Source organism: Macaca fascicularis, chromosome 11 (genome assembly GCF_037993035.2).
Source record: "Macaca fascicularis isolate 582-1 chromosome 11, T2T-MFA8v1.1".
Taxonomy (NCBI): domain Eukaryota; kingdom Metazoa; phylum Chordata; class Mammalia; order Primates; family Cercopithecidae; genus Macaca; species Macaca fascicularis.
In genome coordinates, this window is record NC_088385.1 from 1,688,394 (window position 1) to 1,706,334 (window position 17,941).

General features: G+C 48.7%; 1 protein-coding gene across 13 annotated transcripts in view; it reads right to left on the reverse strand.

The window, feature by feature from the left end:
- The window catches only part of RAD52 (RAD52 homolog, DNA repair protein), a 94,250-nt gene that overhangs the window by 20,601 nt on the left and 55,708 nt on the right, over positions 1–17,941 (reverse strand). For 8 of the 13 annotated variants that reach the window (XR_012419862.1, XR_012419855.1, XR_012419857.1 and 5 more), the window contains exons 1-4: positions 15,499–15,562; positions 7,558–7,634; positions 7,136–7,203; positions 161–262 (exon numbers count right to left, since the gene is read on the reverse strand). Coding sequence is in view for 4 of the 13 variants with exons in the window: in XM_065525165.2 (XP_065381237.1) it covers positions 161–262; positions 7,136–7,186 (153 nt within the window). In the remaining 9 variants the exon portion in view is untranslated. Of the gene's footprint in view, positions 1–160; positions 263–7,135; positions 7,204–7,557; positions 7,635–15,498; positions 15,563–17,941 lie in introns of those variants that run through there. The other 5 variants (XR_012419856.1, XM_005569753.5, XM_065525170.2 and 2 more) reach the window with 3 other exon arrangements.

Consider the following 17,941-nt stretch of genomic DNA (forward strand, 5'->3'; position numbering starts at 1 on the left):
CTACCCACGCATGTACTATGTAAACGTACTGTGTGCTACCCACGCATGTACTATGTAAACGTACTGTGTGCTACCCACACATGTACTACGCCGCTCTACAAACTGCCGTGCCCTAACTTTACTCAACCTCAACCTTCCCAGGCATGAAGGAACCAGTCACCTGTCCAAAGCACAACACCGCGCCGCTGCCTGCAGCAGGATGGCTTTCACGTCCTCCAAGAATTGCTTCCTCAGTCCCAGACATCTTGACTCCGGCTGACCTCTATAGAAATAAAAGGGGGAGGGTGGGAAACAACACCAACCCTCAAAGAATGTTTAAAGTAAAAGGTAAGAGCCTCTACTGAAAAATCACATCCTTATGCAGCCGGGCGCGGTGGCTCGCTGTGATCCCAGCACTTTAGGAGGCCGAGGCGGGCGGATCACAAGGTCAGGAGATGGAGACTATCCTGGCTAACATGGTGAAACCCCGTCTCTACTAAAAATACAAAAAAATTAGCCAGGCATGGTGGCGGGCGCCTGTAGTCCCAGGTACTCAGGAGGTTGAGGCAAACAATTGCTTGAACTTGGGAGGCGGAGCTTGCAGTGAGCTGACGACAGAGCGAGACTCCATTTCAGGAAAAAAAAAAAAGAATCCATATGCAATATCCTAAGAGTGATTTATAAACTTCTAAGCACTGCTCCAACCCAGAGCAGAGCTCCTCAGCGGTCAGCTATGGTCTCTCAAGCTGCTGGAGATTCTTTAAGGTCTGCTTCTACCTTTCTGTTAACGTGTTTGCTATTGTGTTGCTGTTTTTTGTTTTTTGTTTTTTTTTTTTTTTTTTTTGAGACGGAGTCTTGCTCTGTCCCCCAGGCTGGAGTGCAGTGGCCGGATCTCAGCTCACTGCAAGCTCCACCTCCCGGGTTCCCGCCATTTTCCTGCCTCAGCCTCCCGAGTAGCTGGGACTACAGATGCCGCCACCACGCCTGGCTAATTCTTTGTATTTTTAGTAGAGATGGGGTTTCACTGTGTTAGCCAGGATGGTCTCGATCTCCTGACCTCATGATCCGCCCGCCTCGGCCTCCCAAAGTGCTGGGATTACAGGCGTGAGCCACTGCGCCCGGCCAGTGGTGGTGCTATTAAAGGTGATTTTTACAATAAGAATATATTATATTTATAACTATAAAATCAGGCCAGGCGCAGTGGCTCACGCCTGTAATCCCAGCACTTTGGGAGGCCGAGGTGGGTAGATCATGAGGTCAGGAGATGGAGACCAGCCTGGTCAACACGGTGAAACCCCATCTCTACTAAAAATACAAAAATTATCCGGGCGTGGTGATGCACCCCTGTAATCCCAGCTACTAGGGAGGCTGAGGCAGAATCGCCTGAACCCAGGAGGCGGAGGTCACAGTGAGCCAAGATCACGCCACAGCACTCCAGCCTGGGCAACAGAATGAGACTCCATACTCCATCTCAAAAAAAATTATACTAATAAATAAAGAGCAACTTGTTCTACTTTTATAAATAACTTAAAACACTCAGCCAGGTCGGGTACGGTGGCTCACATCCGTAATCCCAGAACTTTGGGAGGCTGAAGTGGGCAGATCACCTGAGGTCAGGAGTTGAAGACCAGCCTGGTCAACACGATGAAACCCCGTCTGTACTAAAAATATAAAAATTAGCCAGACACAGTGGCACGTGCCTGTAGTACCAGCTACTCGGGGGGCTGAGGCTGGAGAATCGCTTGAACCCGGGAGGCGGAGGTTGCAGTGAGCCGAGATCACGCCACTGCACTCCAATCTGGGCGATGGAGCAAGACTCTTTCTCAAAAAAAGAAAAAAATTCAGCCTTTTATTGAAGGACAATCTTGTCTTTGTCCATAATGTAAACATGAAATATTTTTTGCCTTTTTTGCTCTTTTACTTTGAAAAAGATGCCCACTGTTCTGCTTTCCTTCCTAAAACTGTCTACAATGGTTTTCCCATTATAAAAGCAAAAAAAAAAAAAAAAAAATTAAGAGACAGGGTCTTGCTGTTACCCAGCTGGAATGCAGTGGTGTAATCATAGCTTAATGTAACCTTGACGTCCAGGGCTCAGGTGATCCTCCCTCTGCAGCCTCCCGAGCAGAAAGGACTACAGGTGAGTGCTATCATGCCTGGCTAATTGTTTTACATTTTTTTTTAGAGATGACTGTCTCACTCTGTCGCCCAGGTTGGTCTTGAACTCCTGGGCTCAAGCAATCCTCTTGCCTTGGCCTCACAAAATGCTGAGATTAAAGGCATGAGCCACCGTGCCCAGTCTCCGTTATAAAATTAAAGTATCTTTACTGTAGAAAGCTTTAAACACGTACCAGAGAATATGGAAGTAAATTCAGCTGGATCTCACCAAGAGATAGCGGTTGTCTTTTTGTATACGTGATTGTGTTTTTTATATGTGCATATTTGTTAAACAAAGGTAGAATCCAAACGCATTAGGCATATCTTACGCAGCACTTCAAATCTTCTTCGCCTTGTGTGTCCTTGAGGCCCTTGGTCACTTTTTCCACCCCAGCTGTCACTGGGCTGATCAAACACGTCTGGGTCATGACCAACTGCCCACAGGTACAACCCCGTGGCCCCTTACCTCCTGCTCACACTGGCTGCCTGTCACTTCCCACCCTTGGATTGCCCCTTGCCTTGGAGGTGTGAGGGGCTGTGGGACCTACCTGGTACCCACACCTGCACAGCCCAGAAGTCTGCGGGAATTAATCTGCTATGAAGCAAACCTTCTTCCAATGAGATACAGAAGCTGAGCGGTCCGTCCATCCTTCCTTCAGATGGATTGCCCCAGAATGCAGTTATTTATACATCCTCCTGGGAAACGGCTTTAGGAGAACAAGCAACCAACCGTACTTGCACCAAGGGTGGCCAACTTCAAAACGCACCCTTGAACTGACTTAATCTTCCTTCTCCCTTCACTCATCTTTCCCCTACCTCTGCTTCCTGAAAGTACACTTCTTGAAAAAACAATAGCACATATGCTCTTGCCTCAAGCTGTAGGTTCTCTAGGTACTAGGGTACAGGTACAGCAGACACTACAAATGCTCTATTAATCATCCTTCAGCTTTTTGTTTTGTTTTGTTTTGAGACAGTCTCGCTCTGTCGCCCAGGCTGGAGTGCAGTGGCGCAATCTAGGCTCACTGCAACCTCCACCTCCCAGATTCAAGCAATTCTCCTACCTTAGCCTCCTGAGTAGCTGGGATTACAGGCGTCCACCACCACACCTGGCTGATTTTTGTATTTTTAGTAGAGATGGGGTTTCGTCATGTTGACCAGGCTGCTCTCGAACTTCTGACCTCAGGTGATGCACCCACCTCAGCCTCCCAAAGTGCTGGGATTACAGGTGTGAGCCACCATGCCCAGCCATCCCTTCAGCTCTTACCACAATAGTGCACCCTAGTCTGACTTCCAAATGCCATCTGCATCTTGTTACCTGAGAGCTTTCTTTAGTATCTAGACTACTTTGCATCTGTTTATGGCAAGCTGGAAGCACCAGAAAATTGAACCACCCGGGCAGCAGCCCTCAAATGGTGCCTGACTGGTGTTGAAATACCCTCAAGTTCTCACCCCTCTGTGGGACACCACCAAGCTGCGAGCTTCCCCAGTGGAATTAGGGTGGGTTGCTACCAGCAGCAACAGACTTGATAACTCACCTTTAGTTGTCAAGCTTCCCTCTCCTGTCTCCCTTCCCTCTCCTCTCTCCCTTCCCCTCTCCTCTCTCCCTTCCCCTCTCCTGTCTCCTTCCCCCTCTCCTCTCTCCCTTCCCCTCTCCTCTCTCCCTTCCCCCTCTCCTCTCTCCCTTCCCCCTCTCCTCTCTCCCTTCCCCCTCTCCTCTCTCCCTTCCCCCTCTCCTCTCTCCCTTCCCTCTCCTCTCTCCCTTCCCCTCTCCTCTCTCCCTTCCCTCTCCTCTCTCCCTTCCCCTCTCCTCTCTCCCTTCCCCTCTCCTCTCTCCCTTCCCTCTCCTCTCTCCCTTCCCCTCTCCTGTCTCCCTTCCCTCTCCTCTCTCCCTTCCCTCTCTCCTCTCTCCCTTCCCTCTCCTCTCTCCCTTCCCTCTCCTCTCTCCCTTCCCTCTCCTCTCTCCCTTCCCTCTCCTCTCTCCCTTCCCTCTCCTCTCTCCCTTCCCCCTCTCCTCTCTCCCTTCCCCCTCTCCTCTCTCCCTTCCCTCTCCTCTCTCCCTTCCCCTCTCCTCTCTCCCTTCCCTCTCCTCTCTCCCTTCCCTCTCCTCTCTCCCTTCCCTCTCCTCTCTCCCTTCCCTCTCCTCTCTCCCTTCCCCCTCCTGTCTCCCTTCCCCTCTCCTCTCTCCCTTCCCCTCTCCTCTCTCCCTTCCCTCTCCTCTCTCCCTTCCCCTCTCCTCTCTCCCTTCCCTCTCCTCTCTCCCTTCCCTCTCCTCTCTCCCTTCCCTCTCCTCTCTCCCTTCCCTCTCCTGTCTCCCTTCCCTCTCCTCTCTCCCTTCCCTCTCCTCTCTCCCTTCCCTCTCCTCTCTCCCTTCCCCCTCCTCTCTCCCTTCCCTCTCCTCTCTCCCTTCCCCCTCCTCTCTCCCTTCCCTCTCCTCTCTCCCTTCCCTCTCCTGTCTCCCTTCCCTCTCCTCTCTCCCTTCCCTCTCCTGTCTCCCTTCCCCCTCCTGTCTCCCTTCCCTCTCCTCTCTCCCTTCCCTCTCCTCTCTCCCTTCCCTCTCCTCTCTCCCTTCCCTCTCCTGTCTCCCTTCCCTCTCCTCTCTCCCTTCCTCTCTCCTGTCTCCCTTCCCCTCTCCTGTCTCCCTTCCCTCTCCTCTCTCCCTTCCCCTCTCCTGTCTCCCTTCCCTCTCCTCTCTCCCTTCCCTCTCCTGTCTCCCTTCCCCCTCCTGTCTCCCTTCCCTCTCCTCTCTCCCTTCCCTCTCCTCTCTCCCTTCCCCTCTACTGTGTAAAGGACTAATCTCCAAATAAACTACTTGGGAATAAAAAGGAGGGCGGCAAAAGATACCTTTACAATGTAGAAAGCTGGGAGTTACCACCTTAATCATTAAGTAATCGAACTTAATGTCACCAATTATAGTCACATCATGTGCTTCCTGATGGACGCACTAAGAAGGTCACATCACTTAGGTAGTATTTCTACCAATCTAATCACGAGGAAATAATCAAACAAGTTGAAATCTATAAAGCAATTGGCCTGGACTCTCCAAAGCATCACTGTCTCAAAAAGCAAAACAAAATAGAAGGGCTGGTGAACTCTTCTATATTAAAAGAAGTTTAAGGCCAGATGTGGTGGCCCACGCCTGTAATCCCAGCACTTTGGGTGGCCAAGGCGGGTGGATCATCTGAGCTCAGTAGGTCAAGACCAGCCTAGCCAAAATGGTAAAAATCCCATCTCTACTAAAAATATAAAAATTAGCTGGGCATGGTGGCGCACACCTGTAGTCCCAGCGACTCGTGAGGCTGAGGCAGGAGAATCACTTGAACCCAGCAGGTGGAGGCTACAGTGAGCCAAGATCGTGCCACTGAACTCCAGTCTGGGTAACGGAGCAAGACTCCATCTCAGCAAATAAATAAATAAATAAAGGCTTAAGAGACATGAAAACTAAATGCACTGTGTAATCTTCAAAGAAACTTTGGATCAGGGATAAAGAAAAGCCACAAAGAATATTATTAGGGACAATGGGGGAAATCTGATGATGAATATGAGACTGCAGCCACAACCTCCTGGGCTTTGTACAAACCTTCTGGGTTTGTATTTTTAATGTCTACTAAAAATACAAAAATTAGCTGGGTGTGGTGGCAGGTGCCTCTAGTCCCAGCTACTTAGGAGGCTGAGATAGAAGAATCACTTGAATCCAGGAAGCGGAGGTAGCAGTGAGTGGAGATTGCGCCACTGCACTCCAGCCTGGCGATAGAGTGGGACTCAGCCTCAAATAAAAAAAAAAGAAAAAAGAAAAAAGAAAGGGTACCCTCTGAAAACTGTGCTGTGAAAGACACAACAGAAAATTTAAAAGCCAAAGGACATACAACCGTCTCCCCGACAAAAAAGCCTTCCAGTAGAATTAGAAGCCATACTTCACTACACCTACAAAAGATCAGGAACTACTCTTGAAGTAGGAATCTCAAAAATCATCCTGAATGATTATCACTCCTGCTCACAAAATGCAAACTTCGAGGAAAAAAAGACTGAAAAGATTGAAAGAACCCCAGGTTCCTGTGGGCTAATACCAAAATGTCTAACTCACATACAACTGAAGTCCCAGAAGAAGTGAAAGAGAATGGAACAGAAGAAATATTTTTAAAACTAATAGCTCCAAATTTTCCAAACTGGCTGACAGACATAAATTTACAGATTTAAGAAGCTCTGCAAATCTCAAGGATAAATCTAAGGATAAATACAAATAAAATGATGCCTAGATACACCACAGGCAAACTGCTAAAAAACAAACATAAAGAGAAAATCTTGAAAGCAGGCAGAGAGTAATAACACATTTCATACAGAGTAATGAATGATGCAAATGATGGCTCCATTTTACAATAAAGGTAAGAAACATATCTAGAAATAAATTTAACAAAATATGTGTATGACTTCTGAATTGAAAACTATAAAACAGAATTAAAAAGAAATTTTTTTTTTGAGACGGAGTTTTGCTCTTGTTGCCCAGGCTGGAGTGCAATGGCGTGATCTCAGCTCACTGCAACCTCTGCCTCCGGGGTTCAAGCGATTCTCCTGCCTCAGCCTCCCGAGTAACTGGGATTACAGGCGTGCGCCACCACACCCAGCTAATTTTGTATTTTTCGTAGAGAAGGGGTTTCTCCATGTTGCTCAGGCTGGTCTTGAACTCCCTACCTCAGGTGATCCGCCTGCCTCGGCCTCCCAAAGTGCTGGGATTACAGGTGTGAGCCACCACACCTGGCCCGAAATTTTTAATTTTATTATTATTATTTTTTGAGACAGAGTTTTGCTCTTGCTGCCCAGTCTGGAGTGCAATGGCAGTATCTTGGCTCACTGCAACCTCCGCCTCCTGAGCAAGTTGAAGCGATTCTGCTGCCTCAGCCTCCCAACTAGCTGGGACTACAGGCGCCCACCACCACACCTAGCTAAGTTTTGCATTTTTAGTACAGATGGGGTTTCACCATGTTGGCCAGGCTGGTCTCGAACTGACCTCAGTTGATCCGCCCGTCTCAGGCTCCCAAAGTGCTGGTATTACAGGCATGAGCCACCGCGCCCAGCCTAAAAATAAATTTTAAAAGGCCTAAATAAGAAGGAAAATGCACCAAGTTCATATATTTGAAGACTCAATACTGTTTAGGTATCATTTCTTTCCAAACTGATTCATAGGTTCAATGCAATCCCAATCACAATTTTACCAAATTTTTCTGTGGAAACTGGTAAGATAATTCTAATATTTACAATGGAAATGCAGAGGATTTAGAATATTCACATCAAGCTTGAAAAATAACAACAAAATAGGAGGACCTACAACGACAAGACTTCAAGACTTACTAAAGCTACAGTAATTAAAAGTGCGGTACTAACATAAGGATTGGACAATGGAACTGAAAAGGGAGCGCAGAAATCAATTACCATTTGTACGGTCATCTTAATTTCAAAAATGCAATACCATAGCATTTTCAACAATTGGTGCTGGAACGACTGGATATCTATACGGAAAAAAAATTAATATTTAATTATATCTCACACCATTCACATAAACTAGAGATGGATAGGCCTAAACATAAAACTAAAACTATAACATTTACAGGCCGAGCATGGTGGCTCACGCCTGTAATCCCAGCATGTTGTGAGGCCGAGATGGGCGGATCACGAGGTCAAGAGTTCAAGACCAACCTGGCCAACATGGTGAAATCCTGTCTCTACTAAAAATACAAAAATTAGTTGGGCGTGGTGGTGCGCATCCATAATCCCAGCTACTCAGGAGGCTGAGGCAGGAGAATCACTTGAACCTGGGAGGCAGAGGTTGCAGTGAGCCGAGACTGCGTCACTGCACCCCCACCTGGACGACAGAGTAAGACTCCGTCTCAAAAAAAAAAAAAAAAAAAAAATTACAGAAGAAAACATGAAAGATTATCTTCACAGTCTGAAGGTAGCCAAGATTTCTTAGGACTCAGAAAGCAATAACTATATAATAAAATATAAGAGAAAACTGATTACATCAAAATGTAAAACTTCTGTTCATCACACAACTCTAAGAAAATGAATAGGCAAGCAGACAGAGGACAGGTAACTAGGATATAAAAGTTATATAAATAACGCCTACAACTCAATAAAAAGACACACACTCAATTTAAAATGGTCAAAAGATTTGAGCACGCACTTTGCAATGTATTATACATTATCATCAGCACAGGAAAAAGTGCTCGAACACCATGAGTGACTGAGGACTAAAATTAAGACCATGACACACCACACCCATCAGAATAACTAAAAAGACTGACAACACCAAATGTTGGCAAGGACACAAAGCAACTGGAACTCTCATACACTGTTGGCAGGAAACAGGCTGATAAAACCACTCAGCTGTTAACGCACACTACTCTTCATGAAAAAGAAAGGACGACTCCAAGGACTGAGCCACAGGCCCAGGGAGCAGAGCAGCAGAGGCCCAATCCCAGGCCTTGAGCCCTATTGGTTTTTTGAGACGAAGTCTTGTTCAGTCGCCCAGGCTGGAGTGCAGTGGCACAATCTCGGCTCAGTCTCCATCTCCCAGATTCAAGCAATTCTCCAGCCTCAGCCTCCCAAGTAACTGGGACTATAGGCACGCGCCATCATGCCCAGCTAATTCTGATTCTTGTATTTTTAGTAGAGATGGGGTTTCACTATGTTGCGTAGGCTGGTCTCAAACTTCTGAGCTCAAGTGATCCACCCGCCTTGGCCTCCCAAAGTGCCAGGATTACAGGTGTGAGCCACCGCGCCCGGCCTATTGGTTCTTTATAGATCTTGAATATCAGTCTTTTGTCAAATAGGTCCCTGTGCTTCCCCATTCATTTTCTTACAGTAGTCTGTGATTACATTTTGATGTAATCAATCATATTTATCTTTGTGTGTGTGTGTGTGTGTGTGTTTGCTTTTTTAAGTGACTCTATGGCATCCTGAGCCCTAAGAAACCTTTGCACACACTCAGGTCATGGAGATATTCTTCTCATCTTCTTCTAAAAGCCTCATGGTTTTCTAATTTTGGAAATAGGTCTAGGCAGGGTGCGCTGGGTGCAGTTGCTCACACCTGTAATCCCAGCACTTTGGGAGGCTGAGGCAGGTGGATTGCATGAGGTGAGGAGTTAAAGACCAGCCTGGCCAACATCGTGAAATTCCATCTCTACAAACAACACAAAAATTAGCTGGTCCTGGTGACATGTTCTCGTAGTCCTAGCTACTCATGGGGCTGAGATGGAAGGCTTGCTTCAGCCTGGAAGGTGGAGGCTGCAGTGAGCTGAGATCACTCCACTGCACTCCAGCCTGGGTGACAGAACGAGACTCTGTCTCAAAACAAATAAGAAATTAGGCCAGGCGCGGTGGCTCAAGCCTGTAATCCCAGCACTTTGGGAGGCCGAGGCGGGCGGATCACGAGGCCAGGAGATCGAGACTATCCTGGCTAACACGGTGAAACCCCGTCTCTACTAAAAAATACAAAAAAACTAGCCGGGCGAGGTGGCGGGCGCCTGTAGTCCCAGCTACTCGGGAGGCTGAGGCCGGAGAATGGCGGGAACCCGGGAGGCGGAGCTTGCAGTGAGCAGAGATCGCGCCACTGCACTCCAGCCTGGGCAACAGCGTGAGACTCCGTCTCAAAAAAAAAAAAAAAAAAAAAAAGAAATTAGGCCGGGTGCGGTAGAAAGAAATTAGGCGCGGTACAGTGGCTCAAGCCTGTAATCCCAACACTTTGGGAGGCCGAGGCAAGCAGATCACCTGAGGTAGGGAGTTCGAGACCAGCCTGACCAACATGGAGAAACCTCGTCTCTATGAAAAATATAAAATTAGCCAGGTGTGGTGGTGCATGCCTGTAATCCCAGCTACTTGGGAGGCTGAGGCAGGAGAATCGCTTGAACCTGGGAGGCAGAGATTGCGGTGAGCCGAGATCGCACCACTGCACTCCAGCCTGGGCAACAAGAGTGAAATTCTGTCTCAGAAAAAAAAAAAAAAAGAAGAAGAAAGAAAGAAAGAAATTAAGTAGCCAGGAGCGGTGGCTCACGCCTGTAATCCCAGCACTTGAGGCTGAAGTGGAAGGATCGCTTGAGGCTCAGGAGTTTAAGACAAGCATAGGGAACATAGCTGTCTCTACAAGCAATAAAACATTAGTCAGGCATGGTGGAGCATGCCTGTAGTCCCAGCTACTCAGGAAGCTGTGGCGGGAGGATCACCTGAGTGGGGGCGAGGAGGGGGTCAAGGCTGTAGTGAGCCATGATCACACCACTACACTCCAGCCTGGGCAACACAGGAAGATTCTGTCTCAAAAAAGAAAGAAATTAAATCTATACCTGTCACATGATCCCAAAATTCTGATAGGTGTTTTCCCAGAGGAAGTAAAAACATGATCAAAAAAAAAAAAACAGTCGGGGTAGAAGGGAGAGACCCTGGACTAGGATAGTGGCTATGGCAAGAAATCATGAATTCAAGATATTAAAAAGGCAAAGACTGGCAAAGATGTTTTATTCTTCTCCATTTCCTTATCACCTAAAAGCATTTTTTTCTTTTTTTGAGGAGTCTCACTCTGTTGCCCAAGCTGCAGTACAATGGCACAATCTCAGCTCACAAAAGCATTTCTTATTCTATGTGGAGGGCTGAAGAAGCAGATCAGGTGGACTCTGGATATATAGTACAAGAGGGAGATGTGACAAGGTGATGGGTGAGATTCTGACTGTGAAGGTCAAGAACGGCTCGATGAACAAGACTGGAGCAAGTTTCTTCTATTTTCATTTATGAACACAGTGCTATAATGTTCATGGTACTTTAAAAAAAATTGGCAGAAGTAGAAAGAAATGGCCAGGCACGGTGGCTCACATCTGTCATCTCAGCACTTTGGGAGGCCAACGCAGGCAGATTACCTGAGGTCAGGTGTTCAAGACCAGCCTGGCTAACAGGGTAAAACCTCGTCTCTACTAAAGATACAAAAATTAGCCAGGCGGGGTGGTGGGTGCCTGTTAATTCCAGCTCCTCAAGAGGCTGAGGCACGAGAATCACTTGAATCTGGGAGGCAAAGGTTGCAGTGAGTTGAGATCACGCCACTGCACTCTAGCCTAAGCAAGAGTGAGATTCCGTTTTTGAGACGGAGTCTCGCTCTGTAGCCTGGGCTGGAGTGCAGTGGCCGGATCTCAGCTCACTGCAAGCTCCGCCTCCCAGGTTTACGCCATTCTCCTGCCTCAGCCTCCCGAGTAGCTGGGACTACAGGCGCCCGCCACCTCGCCCGGCTAGTTTTTTGTATTTTTTAGTAGAGACGGGGTTTCACGGTGTTCGCCAGGATGGTCTCGATCTCCTGACCTCGTGATCCGCCCGTCTCGGCCTCCCAAAGTGCTGGGATTACAGGCTTGAGCCACCGCGCCCGGCCGAAAAACATTTTTAATTGAAAAGAAATCTCAAAATATCGTTACCTCTAAAGCCTTATGCAGCTCACCACAGTCTGAATTCTTTTTTTTTTTGGAGACGCTCCATTGCCCAGGCTGGAGTACAGTGGTGCAATCTCAGCTCACTGCAACCTCCACCTCCCAGGTTCAAGTGATTTTCCTGCCTCAGTATCTTGAGTAGCTGGAACTACAGGCGTGTGCCACCACACCCAGCTAATTTTCTGTATTTTTAGTAGAGACAGGGCTTCGCCATGTTGGCCAGGTTGGTCTCAAACTCCTGACCTCCAGTGTTCTGCCCACCTCAGCCTCCCAAAATGCTGGGATTATAGGCAAGAGTCACCACACCCGGCCTGAAGTATGTCTTAAAATCTGTGGAAGGAGAACCCGGTAATCTCAGCACTTTGGGAGGCCGAGGTGGGCAGATCACGAGGTCAGGGGTTTGAGACCAGACTGGACAACACGGTGAAACTCCGTCACTACTAAAAACACAAAAATTAGCCAGGCATGGTGGCGGGGGCGTGTAACCCCAGCTACTTGGGAGGCTGAGGCAGGAGAATTGCTTGAACCTGGGAGACAGAGGTTGCAGTGAGCCGAGATCGCACCACTGCACTCCAGCCTGGGCTACAAGAGTGAAACTCCATCTCAACAAAAAAAAAAAAAGAAAAGAAAAAAAACCTGTGGGAACACAGGATTAATTCTGTCACACTATGATCATTTCTCTACACTCCCACACTCAGCCATTAGAGAACTGCTAGGCCATACGCTTATCACTGAATCCCCAACACTCAGCACAGTCCCCACCCAGCGCAGAGTATGAAGAGCATTTTAGCCTTATTTTAGCTTCTCTCCACATCAAAACTGCCAGTTCAGTATTAAAAATGAGTGCCTTGAGTGAAGAAATGTTAAAAGCTGCAGAGATGGAAAAATATCCACCAGGCTTTCTGCCCTTGAACCAGTGCTGAGACAGTCAGTCATCATTATTCAGGGTAGTTATGTCCTTTAACGGTATCATGAACACTGAACTAGCGAATACTGAGCCACTGCTCCTAGGGGAAACACGGGGTTACTCAACAGGCATAACCTTGTTTTATGTGTGCTTCTGTTTAAAGACATCTTATTTAATATATATTGTTGATGCATTAACACTGAACTCACAGCCGACAACAAAAGTGGTGCCTGAACAAAGCCAATCTAAAAGCTTATCTTTTCTCTATAAGATACATCACAGCCTTCAACTTGGAAATGCGAGATAGCACTTCTGCTCTTGGAGGCCATTGTAAACAGCAAAATCACCAAAAGCACAAAAATTAAAAAAAAACTGGCACTACGTATACAGCCAAAATAACACTTATGCATAGTCTTAGAGCTGAAACAGGAAGGCAGAGTGTCACCTTATCTGAACACAGCTGGGAAAGCCTAGAGTGGGGGACTCAAAAATTTTCACAACTATCCTCCCCCACAGCTAGCTCAGTTACCTTTTTCATACACTCATCTCCAACTATACTGTTTATACAAGATAACACGTGTTGGTGTACATTACGTAACAGCAACCTCTGACGGTTTCTGCCTCCCTGAGAAGACCAGCACCCAAACATTTCTCTGCTTGATACCACTATAATTAACGGCCTGATAAGTGTTGAACTGAGAACAGACGACTTTAAAAACCACTCCGAGAGGGGCACGGTGGCTCACGCCTGTAATCCCAGCATTTTGGGAGGCCAAGGCGAGAAAATCAACTGAGGTCGTGAATTCGAGGCCAGCGTAACCCACATGGAGAAACCCCTTCTCTACTAAAACTACAAAATTAGCCGGGTCTGGTGGTGCACACCTGTAATCCCAGCTACTCGGGAGGCTGAGGTAGGAGAATCGCTTGAACCTGGGAGGCAGAGGTGGCAGTGAGTCAAGATCGCGCCATTGCACTCAGGCCTGGGCAACAAGAGTGAAACTCAGTCCCCCAAAAAACACAGACAAACAAAAAACTCCCGCCCAGGCGCGGTGGCTCACGCCTGTAATGCCAGCACTTTGGGAGGCTGAGGCGGGTGGATCACCTGAGGTCAGGAGTTCGAGACCAGCCTGGCCAACATGATGAAACCCCGTCTCTACTAAAAATACCAAAAATTAGTCGGGTGTAGTGGCCCGCGCCTGTCAGCCCAGCCACTGAGGAGGCCGAGACAGGAGAGTCGTTTGAACCCGGGAGGCGGAGGCTGCAGTGCGCCGAGATCCGCCATTGCACTCCACCCTGGGCAACAAGAGTGAAACTCCATCTCAAAAAAAAAAAAGAAACTCCCCTAAACAATACCAGACCTGAGACCACTGAATTACCTGACCCAATCCAAGAGTTAAACGCTAGTTTCCAAAAACTAGAGTTTTAAATGTCTGTGCCTCAGCCCGCGAGTTCTGTGGAGGACTAGACCTAGAAAGCCTAGAAAACCACCAATATCCATCCAATCATGGAGAAACAAAATGTGGTATATCCACACAATAAATAATTCAGTTACCTAAAAAATGAAGTTGATACATGCTACATACAACGTAGATGAACTTTGAATCACTGTATTAAGTGAAATAAACCAAACAAAAGAACAAATAGTGTATAATACAGTACTGAGAATAAGTAAATCCACAGATTAGTGCTGCTGGGAGGAGGAGGAAATAATGGGTGTCTGCTAATGAGTTTCAGGGTTTCTTTTAGGGATGATAAAAATGTTCTGGAATTAGACAATGGTGGTGCTTGCACAATCCTGTGAATATACTAAAGCCACTGAATTGCACACTTTAAAAGGGTGAATTTAGACTGGACGTAGTGGCTCACACCTGTAATCCCTGCACTTTGGAAGGGCGAGGAGTTGAGACAAGCCTAGCCAACCTGGTGAAAAATACAAAAATCAGATGGGTGTGGTGGCGGGTGCCTGTAATTCCAGCTACTCGGGAGGCGGAGGCGTGAGACTCGCTTGAACCCGGGAGGCGGAGGTTGCAGTGAGCCGAGACGGCGCCACTGTACTCCAGCCTGGGTGACAGAGCGAGACTACGTCTCCATTTTTTTAAAAAGGGGGTGAATTTAATTGTATGTGAATTATATCTCAACTTTTTTTTTTTTTTGAGATGGAGTCTCGCCCTGTCCCCCCGGCTGGAGTGCAGTGGTGCCATCTCGGCTCACCGGTGGGCAACCCCTGCCTCCCGGGTTCAAGCGAGTCTCACGCCTCCGCCTCCCGAGTAGCGGGGGTGACAGGCGCCCGCCACCAGGCCTGCCTATTCTTGGATTTTTAGTAGAGACGGGGTTTCGCTGTTAGCCAGGCTGGTCCAGAACTCCTGGCCTCAAGCGATGCTCCCGTCCGCCTTCCAAAGTTCTGGGACTACAGGTGAGACACCGCGCCAGACCTCATCTCAATCTGGTAACAAGGCCCAATACTCAGCTAAACTGAGCGTCAAATTTTTATTTATTTATTTTCCCCGTGACAGGTCTCGCTCTGTCGCCCGGGATGCAGTGTCGTGATGCCGGTGCGATCTCGGCTCGCCACAGGCCCGACCTCCCGGGAACACGGGGCCAGGCCGCCGCCACGCCCGCGTCAAATTCCTTTCAAATCAGTCATCTCTTCCCAGCGTCCCCCGCTCCCTGCAACTCAACTTCGTTCAGCTGTTAACACCGACTTCAGCTCCCCCAGCCCGTCTCCGGGCAGCGTCTCCGGGGACGCGCCACCACGGACTCCCGGCTGCCCGCACCGCGGTGGGGTCCCGGCGCGCCGGTGCCAGCTTTCCCGTACCCCGCCTTCCTGCCCATCTCTCGGGAAGCCCCGGTACTGAGCCCCTCACTGCGCCGCTGAACTAGAACAGGCCTCCGGGCTCAGCACCTCTGCGCTGAGACCTCGGGGTCAGCTCCACCGCGGCCCCAGGTTCTCACGCTCCACACCCACGGCAGAACCACCCGGGGAAGCCGCTCTCCTCCCCCACTTACGCGCCTCCGGCCGCGCGCGGTGCACGCAGGGAGCTCGATCTAGGCTACGGACAAGGGGAAGAGCGCTTAGATGGAGGCTGCGCAGAGGAGAATGGGAAGGGTGTGCGAGGGTCTCTGGGAAGAAGGTCCGAACCCACGCCAGCGCCGGACGGCAAAAAAAACAGACCGGAGGAGGAACTGTAAATCAAGTAGGAGGGGAAAAGAGCCGCAAAGCCGTCTGCGGCAGCCGTAAAGCAACCTGGAGGCGCAGTGCTGGCGTCTACGTGCTGAGCCGCTCGGCCTGCCACTTCCCGGCGCGCGCTCTGCCTGCTACTTCCCTCCAGCTTCCCTCGGTCCGCGGCCGTCGGACCTCTGCTGCCCCCTGGTGGGCTCGGGGGTGTCGTCAGGCCTGCAGGGGCTAGTTAGGCCGGCGTGGTTCCCACTTCACATGCCCGACGCCCACTGGGATGCTGGGCCCACCCGTGCACAACTGGGAAGATCTTAGGCAGAACGGTTGTCGGAGACCTTCCCAGGTTCCGCCCGGGCCGAGGCAGCGGGGGACCGGGTGGTTCCGGAGGCCCCTCACCACCGCAGCGCACAGCCAGCGGTCACCGGATGGCGCCTTCGGTTAGCGACGACGGCAGGGAATGGAGGAGTGCGGCTCGGCGAGGTCCTCTAGAGAATGCCCCTGGGGCCGGCGCGGCGGCTCAGGCCTGTAATCCCCGCACTTTGGGAGGCCGGGGCGGGCGGATCACCTGAGGTCAGGAGTTCGAGACCAGCCTGGTCAACATGGAGAAACCCCCGTCTCTACTAAAAATACAAAAAAATGAACCGAGCGTGGTGGCGGCGCCTGTAATCCCAGCTCCTCGGGAGGCTGAGGCCGGAGAATCGCTTGAACCCGGGAGGCGGAGGTTGCGGTGAGCCGAGATCGCGCCACTGCCCTCCAGCCTGGGCGACAGAGCGAGACTCCGTCTCCGAAAAAGATGGATGGATGGATAGATGATTGATAGACAGATAGTCAGATAGTCAGTCCAACCTCAGATAGTCAGTCCAACCTCAGAAAGGAAAAGGGCCTTCTATGTATAAAAATTGAGCAATAAATCATAAAGTAAATGGATAAATGTAACTACCGACATAAAACTTTTTTTTTTTTTTTTTTTTTTGAGACGGAGTCTCGCTCTGTCGCCCGGGCTGGAGTGCAGTGGCGGGATCTCGGCTCACTGCAAGCTCCGCCTCCCGGGTTCACGCCATTCTCCTGCCTCAGCCTCCCGTGTAGCTGGGACTACAGGCGCCGCCACCTCGCCCGGCTAGTTTTTTGTATTTTTTAGTAGAGACGGGGTTTCACCGTGTTAGCCAGGATGGTCTCGATCTCCTGACCTCGTGATCCGCCCGTCTCGGCCTCCCAAAGTGCTGGGATTACAGGCTTGAGCCACCGCGCCCGGCCCCATAAAACTTTTTAAACTTAATGTTAAAAAAAAAATTTTTTTTTTTTTTTTTTTTTGGAGATAGGGTCTCACTCTGCTGCCCAGGCTGGAATGCAGTGGCATGATCATAGCTCACTGCACCCTTGAACTTCTGGGCTTAAGGGATGCTCCTGCCTCAGCCTCCTAAGTAGGTGGAACCACAGGCCCATGTCACTGTGCCCAGATTTTTCTTTTTTTTTGTAGATACGGAGTCATGCTTTGTCACCCATTCTAACAAAACTTTAAACAAGAAGAAAGGTAAATATTATTACCATATATGGTAAGAGAGTTCATATATTAACTTCAAAGAAAAATAAATGAAATGAGTGAATATATCACAAAAGGAGAAATACAATAAATATGAGAAAAGGTTTAACTTCAATAAAAGTAATATATATATTAAAACAAGTATAACATTATCATTTCACCGATTAAATTAGGAAATTAAAATGTTTCTTTTTACACAAACATATGAACACATTCTTAATGAATTTTGAAGGTATTGCTTTAGTGTTTTTTATCTTTGCTGCTCTGGGGAAGTCCAATGCCATTCTAATTCCTGTTGCTTTTTATATAAACTGATACTTTGTATGTGAAAAGAATATAATTATACTTTTTTAAGTTTTCATAGTAGATATTTTCATTTAAGAAAGCACTTTGGGAGGCTGAGGCGGGTAGATCACCTGAGGTCAGGAGTTCGAGACTAGTCTGGCCAACATGGTGAAACCCCATCTCTACTAAAAATACAAAAATTAGCTGGGAGTAGTGGCAGGGCACCTGTAATCCCAGCTACTCAGGAGGCTGAGGCAGGAGAATTGCTTGAAACCAGGAGGAAGAGGCTGCAGTCAGCTGAGATTGTGGCATTGCACTCAAGCCTGGGTGACGAGAGCGAAACTCCATCTTAAAAAAAAAACAAAACATGAAAAGATAAAATGAATAGAGGCCAGTCGCCATGGCTCATGCCTGTAATCCCACCACTGTGGGAGGCTGAGGTGGGTGGA